Source organism: Physeter macrocephalus, chromosome 21, assembly GCF_002837175.3.
Source record: "Physeter macrocephalus isolate SW-GA chromosome 21, ASM283717v5, whole genome shotgun sequence".
In the NCBI taxonomy this organism is placed as follows: Eukaryota; Metazoa; Chordata; class Mammalia; order Artiodactyla; family Physeteridae; genus Physeter; species Physeter macrocephalus.
In genome coordinates, this window is record NC_041234.1 from 106,884,582 (window position 1) to 106,894,212 (window position 9,631).

Genomic DNA, 9,631 nt, shown 5'->3' on the forward strand with positions numbered 1-9,631 from the left:
TGTAACATAGTCATTTAAATGGGGTTTATGATAAGGTTTTCCCAACATGGAAAACACTTATGTCATAATGTTAAGTGAGGAAAGCGGGTACCACATTTTTCATACAATATGATCTCAGCCACATAGAAACAAGCAAAACCCATGCACAGAACCAAAACAGCAAAAGAAATATTGTAAAATGTTAATGGTGGTTGTCTCTGGGTGGTGGGACTCTGGCTGAGTTTGTTCTCATCTTTTCACTTTCTAATACTTTCCATTTTTTTCTTTTCAAAAGCATGTACAGTATCACTTTTATAATGGAAAAAACACCTCTTTTTTTTAAAAGTGGGGGAAACAATACATGTAATTTAAAATAAAAGGAAACAGAGGATAGAGGTGAAGAGACACAGAGGATGGCCAAATCAAGAGCGAACACGCTTCAGGGGAGCAGTCATGCAATTTGAACTTGAAAATTGCCAGGGAACAGATGGCAGCGTTCAAGCAGACATCTGCAATGGATAGTTAAATCATATGCAAAGACACAAGTGGCTTTTGAAGCAGGCCCTGGAGAGGCCCGGCAGAGAACGCTGGTTGCCTGGCCAAACAGAAGGGCAAAGCTTCTGTCCCAACTCATCACAGCCCAGCCTCCTCCAAGCCCTGCTCAGGGCCTGGAGGCTGCAGCAAGGGCTCAGCGCAGACGTGCTTGCATGTGTGAGGGCGCAGAAGAGGTTGTGGAAGAAGAGGCCTCTAATAATGACAGTGGCAAACATGGCAGCTGACATTTACACGGGGCTTCGCAGTTTACCAACATTCTCACAAACGTGACCTAAACGTTAGTTATCGCATCAGTTTGTTAGTTATTGCATCAGCTTTCATAACGTCCCTACGAGGTAGGTAATTATTACTCCCATCTTACCATGGAGGAATGAGGTTCAGAGAAGTGACATGAGTCTATTTGTTTAACATTCATATAGTGCTCACTGTATGCCAGACGCTGTCTTAAAAGCTTTCACATGGGGGAGGGATAAATTAAGAGTTTGGGATTAACATGTACACACTACTATATGTAAAATAGATAACCAACAAGGACCTACTGTATAGCACAGGGAACTATAATCAATATCATGTAAGAACCTATAACGGAAAAGAATCTGTAAAAGAATAGACATATTATATATGTATACATAATATATATGTATATCCAAATCACTTTGCTGTGCACCCAAAACTAACACAACATTGTAAATCAGCTATACTTCATTAAAAATTGTTTTAAAAAAATTGAAATGCTTTTACCTGCATTCATTTCCCATGTTCACGCAGCTAGGAAGGGGCAGAGCTGAGACTTGAATCCGGCCTTTTTGGATTCCACTACACCACACTTCTGCTCAGATCTAAGCAAAACTTACCTCTGTCTGCAGAACCTCAAGTATGGCCACAAGTGGTTTCTATCTATCTGTCCTATCTATCAATCTATCTACCTATCTATCTATCTATGTACCTATCATCTATCCATCCATCCATCCTTATTTTTCTGATTATAAATGTAACACATTATTTATAAAACAAATGCAAATATTACTGAAATAACATAGAAAGTAAAAATCCCCCTAAATCTCAAACCTGAAGATACTCATTCTTATCTGGAGTGTATTCTTTCAGAATTTTTTCTAGTATATGCCAGCACACACATTTTTCTCTTATTTTTGAAATAGGATAATACTATATCTATACTCATGTAACTCCCATTTCACATAATAGTAAACCTTGGAAATCTCTCCATGACTCTATACATCTACTTTGTATAAATAGAACACATTATTTATAAAACAAATGCAAATATTACTGAAATAACATAGAAAGTAAAAATGCCCCTAAATCTCAAACCTGAAGATACTCATTCTTATCTGGAGTGTATTCTTTCAGAATTTTTTCTAGTATATGCCAGCACACACATTTTTCTCTTATTTTTGAAATAGGATAATACTATATCTATACTCATGTAACTCCCATTTCACATAATAGTAAACCTTGGAAATCTCTCCATGACTCTATACATCTACTTTGTTTGTTTTACTATTCCAGTGTATAGAGGTGACAATTAACTTCTTGAGACATAGAGATTTTCCTATTTTTTTCTCAATTACAAACAATGCTGCAATAAATATCCTTGTACTTGCAGCTTTGTACACATGTATGTTTGTCTAGAATAAATTGATAGAACTGGAATTGCTGGGTCAAAAGCATATGCACAATTATGTACAATTAAAATTTTCATAGATATTGGCAAATTGCCCTTAAAAAAAAAAGACAGACTGTACTAATTGTACTCCCACCACCAGCAGTGTTTTAAAGTGAATTGTTTCCCCACAGGCTAGTCAGTACTAGATATTCTCAGCCTAAAGTGTTATCATTCTAAAAGGCAAGAAATGGTATCTTATTGTTGTTCTAACTTGGGTTTTAAAAATAGTGAGAGCCCATCTTTTTATATTTCTGATTTAGTTACTTGCTTGTTCATGTCCTTTGGCAACTGGTTTTGTACTATCATCCTGCAGAGAGCAGAGGCCCTTGTAGACCATGTGAAATTATGATACATTCACATTCTCTTTTAAGGGACAAGTAAGCCCCGGAGATTTATGCTCACCATAATAACCATTCTTAAGTGTTGTATTTGATGTCATTTTGGAGGGCTGGACAGAAAAGCAATGTTAACCAACCATAATTGAGACTTGGGTTTCATAGCAATTATTGCCATGTGGGATTAACTCTTGATTTATTAGCCACATGAAAGATGATGATACTATAATCACATAAGCCAAGGACAGAAAAGAGCACTTGCTCATCCACCATGAATGGCTCAGAAATAGCTCCCTGGCAGGTGGATGCTATGAGTTCCGGCATATGGTTTTGTGTGTGTGCGTGCGTGTGTGTGTGCAGGCGAGTATGTGTAGGCAGACATGTATTTATTTGCTTTTGGAAGATATTCAGTGGAGGAATGGAGGGTCAGGGAGTATCTAGAAGCTTTCATATGGGGACATCTTCCCAAAGCAGGGAAGTTGTCACTTCCCGCCAGCCTGCGTAGTGTGCTGTTACGGCTGTCAGTTCTAGAGTGGTGGTCCCAACATTACACCCCTCATTCAGAGAAAGGTTAACGTTCCATTCTGCCATAAAGCTCTTTTTGGTTTGTCTTGGGCTGTGCTGGGAGTGGAACTAGGTTGATGTTCAGCAAGCCTCAGATATTTGCCTAGTGACCTGGGTTGTGAGGTATGCGATGGTGATAGTATCATGATTCATTAATAGCTACCTATGAAACAAAGGGCATACTCAGTTTATACTTTCATAGATATTGCCAAATTGCCCGCCAAAAGACTGTACCAATGCACATGTCCTTCAGCAATGTTTGAGAGCACACATCGTGTCACTTAATCTTCAAACAATCTTGTAAGGCCGGCAGGTAGGGGTGTTATTTGGCGTAGACCATAGCGGTGGCCCTGGGTTGTGCATTCATGCAACCCTGTGGCCCTGAATTCCCATTTTACTGAAGCAAGCGTTGAGGCATCTGGAGGTTAAGTTACTTGTTCAAAGCGACCCACCTGCTGAGCGTCAGAGCTGAGATTCCAACCCAGGTTGCCTGACTGCAGAGCCAGTGGTCACCAGGTACGTGGCCATCTTGAGCCTCTTAAAGCTGCAGGCCCCTTAGTGAGGAAATGGAAGGGAGGAATCAGGATACACTCCAGGCAGCGCCCTTTCTCCCTTTCCTGAATGCAAACGGAAGCCCTGCAGCTTCAGTGTTGTCCATCCTTCAGGCCCCTGTCAGTGCCTCAGTGAGAAGCCGTCTCCAGAGACAGGATAAATCACGTAATTTGGCTCAGGAAAAGGCATTGGAGAAATAAATTGCTGTTGCACCGTGAATATAATAAGGCAGTTAGGTAGATGGAAATAGTCATCTTTTGATTATATGAGTGAGGATTATGTGCAGCAAATGTTAAGTCCAAGCTTCCTTTTCCTTGGTCTCCCCCCAACCCCACTTCTAACTGCCCCCTCAAAGTGTTCAGTGGTGTGCGCTCTGGGAACACTAGTCTAACTTTTCATGTTAGCCCAGGCAAAATATAATTAGGAAGAAGCTCTTCTGCCAAAGTAAAGTCACATGCTAATGTCAAACAGAGATGATTTTTGTATATCAACTATTTTGGCTTACTTGCACCAGTATTGACTCATAATAGTATTGCATAATCTGGATTTGACTCTATGGCTAAAAAAGATGATAAAATTGATTTTTTTGTTACAAAAATTTCATTTGTTTTCTCTTTTCCCTTCCCCAAATGTGGACAGATGCACTTTCACTAAAAGGAAAAAGGTTAGATTTTTATGGCAGAGCTGACACATATGTAAGCCTGACCAACACCATTCCTGAACTCAGTCGATTCACAGTATGCATTGACCTGCGATTTGTGGGTGCCAGATCAAGTGACTGGATGGCCTTCTCCTATATTACTAAAACTACTTTCCTGGGTAGAGAAGACATAGACCTTGGACTTGCAGGAGACCATCAGCAGCTAATCGTGTACAACTTGGGCAAGACCTTTTACATCCGTTACCACCTGACTCCATTTCAGTGGCACACAATATGCTTGATATGGGATGGTGTGAAAGGCAGATTAGAGCTCTTCCTGAGTAAAGAAAGGATACTGGTAATGATCGATCAGCCACGAAACCTGGCGCCTAATGGGACTCTGGTTCTAGGACATTTTCGCAAGAAAGGGGATGATCATGTTAAAGGCATGGCTCCTAGGTTCACCAGCAGCTTGTACTACTTTCAACTCTGGGACCTCATCCTGGGAAATGAAGAGTTTATGAAGTGTTTGAGCGGAAACGCGGTTAGTTGGGAAGAAGGTGTTTGGCTTATCAACAAGATAATTCCAACCGTTGACATGAGACTGTGCTGCGGTGACTGATGACTTGTCTTCCTTAGCAAGGGTAGTGGTGGTGCAGAACTCTTCTGCTCGCTACTATAAATAACCCACTCCTAGGCCCAGGCTCTGTCTTCCTCAGAGGGGCCCAAGGTTGCCACAGTTTTGTCGTCTACTTTTTAACGTAGAGCAAATAGTACTTTTTGTCTTGTATTTTGATATGATTTCAAACTTACAGAAAAATTGCAAGAATAGGACAAAAAATTTCTATATATTCTCTACCCAGCTTCACTGTTACATTTTCCCCATATGTTTTATCATTCTCCCTCTCTCTCTGTCCCCTTCTCTTCCCCCCCTCCATACTCTCTCTCTCTCTCTCTCTCTCTCTCTCTCTCTCTCACACACACACACACACACACACACACTCACAAATTGTTTCTTAATAATTTGAGATTAAGTTGCAGACCTAGGGCCTCATTTCCCCTAAATATCTCAGTGTGTCATTTCCTGAGAATGAGGACATTCTCTTACATAACCACAGTACAGTTGTCAAAATCAGGAAATTTAACATTGATATGATACTAATATCTAATTCATAGTCCATATTCAAATTTAGCCAATTGTACTAATAATTTCCCTTATAGTTATATTTTACTTGGTCCAATAAAATATAGTTATATTTTACTTGATCCAGGATCCAATTCAGGATCATGCATTGCATTTAGTTATGGTGTCTCTTTAGATTCTAATCTGGAACAGACCCTTGGTTTTTCCCTGTCTTTCATGATGCCAATTTGTCTCAGTACTGGTGATGGTAACTTTGATCACTTGATGCTGATTGTTAGATTTCTCCACTGCAAAGTTACTCTTTTTCCTTTATAATTGAGTAATTTCCTGAGAGATATTAGGAGGCTATATCAATATCCTGTTCTTATCAAACTTTCACCCAGTAGTCTTATATCTATCGATGATTCTTGCCTCAATCACTTATTACTATGACGATTGCCAAATGATGATTTTTAGAACTCCATCATTTTTCTACATTTATTAGTTAGTATTCTGTTGTGAGGGAGAGTGTTCTCTTCTTCTACATTTACTTATTTATTCCTTCAGTTGTTTATATGTTTATATCAGCGTGAACTCATGGACTCTTAGTTTATTCAATGGGTTACAATCTGTTGCTGTCATTTATTTTATTGCTCCATTTGGCCCAGATTTGCCCAGTGGGAGTCCTTCAGTCTGGCTCTTGTGTCCTTTTGACACATTCCCATTATTTTTCGAGCACTTCCGTACTTTCTAGCATAACAAGATGTTACAGGCTCATCTTGTAGTCTTCTCACTCAGCCCAAGAATCAGCCATTTTACCAAAGAGCCCCAGTCCCTTTTAGTGGGGAATGGTATTGATAAACCAATTCATTATTCTTTTGAGAGCAATGACGTTGTGGGAGAACTGTTAGATGGAATTCTTGTAAGAAAACTGGGTTTTCGGAATTACACATGTATTTCCTCTCTTCTTTCCAGTTTTTAGGAGGAAATATAAGATTGTTTTTCTCTGTACAACCCCACTCTCCCGTCAAATCCAATCTTCTCCATCATCAACAGCTGCAGTCCTGAAGCGTGGGTAAAGTCACTGATGACAGCATCAAGATAGAATTTTTTCTCATTTCCTGAAATGTTCACTTATTCTTAGAGGAACAGTATTTACTGTTCTATGGATGTGGGAGGGGGTAGCGAGGGAATGGGGGCTAGATCCATGCCTAATAGGGCTCCTGCAGACTATGGAGATAGGTTTTCACCAACGGTCTGGATGCTGTTTGAGTTAATGGCAGAGGGTTTCTGTGTTTCTTTGAGCTCAGACTAATGCAAAGGAACAGGAAAGCCATTCCTTTGAGCTACTACCTGAAGGCATTTGGTTTTTCTCCTTTCTGAAGGCTTGAAAATGAAAGAAAAGTCCTAGCTGGCTCTGATTACAAAAGCGAGCTAGTAGGTTTAACCTGAACAGCTCACTCAAAGCAGTTTAAAGTAACTTTATCTTTGATGGAAGGAACCAGAAGTATGGCTCTATTAAATCCGGATACTTAGCAGTAGTCTTTGAAAACCTAATCTGGCCAGTGAATTGCCATGGCCTTTCATACCACTTTGCTGGTAAATGACTAAATCTAACTGAAGTGATAAAGTGTTAGATGAACCTCATTTATTTTGCTCTTTTGTACACTTTTTAATGTACAATCTATCCTCTTGGTCTGATTAAGTCTTGGCGGGCATAATATACGAATAATCCAATACAACAAACAAGCCAAAGAAAACATAACCTAAAATGACAATCAGTAAAAGGAGTAGAAAATGTTATTTCTACTATTCAGGTTCCTTCAAATGTTCTTTCCAAACCTTAGACAGGGTTTCCTAACCTGAGGTCCAGAATGGCCTTGACAGGTGAGCAAAGCCCTTGAGATGGTACGCACCATTCTAAAAATGCAAGATGAATTTTTTTCCTCCTGAGGACAGTCTATAGTCTTAATCATATTCTAAAATAATAGAATTGCTGCCTTTTACTAAGTCCTTGCCATGTGTCAGGCATGTTATGGATGAAGAAAGAGAGGCCCTGAGAGTTTAAATAAATTGCTTAAGGTCACCCATCAAATCAGTAGTGGAGCTGGGATTTGCACAAAGATCTGTCCTGTTGCAAAGCCCATTCTTTTCACCCCACACACCTTGCAGGACTGCCCCGAAGGAGTCTGTGGCCCCAAGACGGTTATGAGCCACTCTCTTAGAAGCTTCCTTTGAAGAGAATTGCTGGTGCTGATAATCCATCTGGGGAGATTAAGCTACCAGCTATGGTCACTGCCTGTTCACCACTGAAGGAGCTGTAACACCATAGAATTTCTTCTACCTCCATCGTGCTGTCTGACATCTGGGAAAAAGAGGGCAGTTAGCTGAATAAATAGGAGTGGTTACTACATGTCTAGCTTCAGCTTTTGCCTAATAAATTGCTATTTATGGTCCATAGAAGGATGATGACCTTTCAAAAATAAATTTTAATGAACACATTGCTAAGTTACAATTTTCAATAAATCTATTTACACATAAGCTATATATGTGTATATTTATATATTCATGAGAAAAAGGCTTTGGGGGAACATTTGCTGAAAACCATGAATGCTACCTGGGTTTAATAAACAAGTATTCACTGTAGTTGGAGATGTCTCAGGGATATTTAAACAGTGCAGTGATAAATACTAATCATGGCAAAGGTGCTAGTCATTAGTAATTTAGTTTTGGAGTCGTTTTTAAATTTTTTTTTTGAAGATGTTGGGGGTAGGAGTTTTATTAATTAATTTATTTATTTTTGCTGTGTTGGGCCTTCGTTTCTGTGCGAGGGCTTTCTCTAGTTGTGGCAAGCGGGGGCCACTCCTCATCGCCGTGCGCGGGCCTCTCACCATCGCAGCCTCTCTTGTTGCGGAGCACAGGCTCCAGACGCGCACGCTCAGTAGTTGTGGCTCACGGGCCCAGCCGCTCCGCGGCATGCGGGATCCTCCCAGACCAGGGCTCGACCCCGTGGCCCCTGCACTAGCAGGCAGATTCTCAACCACTGCGCCACCAGGGAAGCCCTGGAGTAGTTTTAAAGCATCTTTTCTTTATTAAAAAAAATTACAAATGCAATAAATATGATTGTGAATAAACAAACTCAAACAATGCAAAAATACATGAAGCATAAAGTAAAACCTACCCTGCGTCCTCTCCACAGAGGTGTCTATTTTTTTTTTTAGAATTTTTTTTCCTATGGATTTATAATGTGTGTGTGTATGCATGGGTGTGTATGGATGTGTATAGTTAAAAAAATAAAAATAATATATGCATATGTACATATAGGTTTACAATTTGATTTATTTTAACTTAATATTATCATGGACACATCAGTACGTTTATATCCACCTCATCCATTTTGGGGCTTCATATATCCATTTATAGATGTACTATAATTTATTGAACTAACTCACCACGGATGGGCATTTAAATTGCTTCCAAATTTTTGCAGTTACAAATAATGCTACAATGGATTTTCTTGTACACACATCTCAGTATACATGGGCTTGTAATTTCATAGCACACGTTATTAAAAGTACAATTTTAAGAGAAAAAGATATAAGCTTTTATAATTTAAGTTGATTTACCTTTTTTGCTAGTTATTTTATTAACTATTCATTAAAATTGATTTAGTTTTTAAAGTAAAAGTAATAGACATGCATGGTTAAAATTCAAACAATGCATAAAGATATAAATTAAAAGTCTCCTTTCTCTTCAATCCCTTACCCCAAGTGCTTCTCTCTAAAAGTAATGATTAAAAATTTTTTATATATCCTTGCAGAAACAATTTAAAACTTGGGTTTGCGTGTAAATATTCTTTGTTTTTCTTTTTCACAGTTGAGATCATCATCATAAGCATAGTCCTCTGTATCTTTTTTTTACATTCAATCGTATATTTTGCAGATATTTCCATATCAGAAAGTATAGACCTACCTGACTATTCTTGGTGTAGGGGGTATGATAGAGCTATGCTATAATTTATTCAATGATCTTCCTTTGAAGGACTTTTAAGTTGTATCCAGGTTTTAGCTGTGATAAAAATCTAATGTTTTATTTTTTTAATTTTTTTAACATCTTTATTGGAGTATAATTGCTTTACAATGGTGTGTTAGTCTCCTCTTTACAACAAAGTGAATCAGTTATACATATACATAGGT

General features: G+C 38.8%; 1 protein-coding gene across 1 annotated transcript in view; it reads left to right on the forward strand.

Moving 5' to 3' along the window:
* Nucleotides 1-4,301: 4,301 nt before the first annotated feature.
* Nucleotides 4,302-9,631, forward strand: part of ADGRG4 (adhesion G protein-coupled receptor G4) — a 115,534-nt gene continuing 110,204 nt past the window's right edge. Inside the window, 1 exon segment of the mRNA XM_028482340.1 lies at nucleotides 4,302-4,926. Coding sequence (XP_028338141.1) covers nucleotides 4,302-4,926 — 625 coding nt within the window.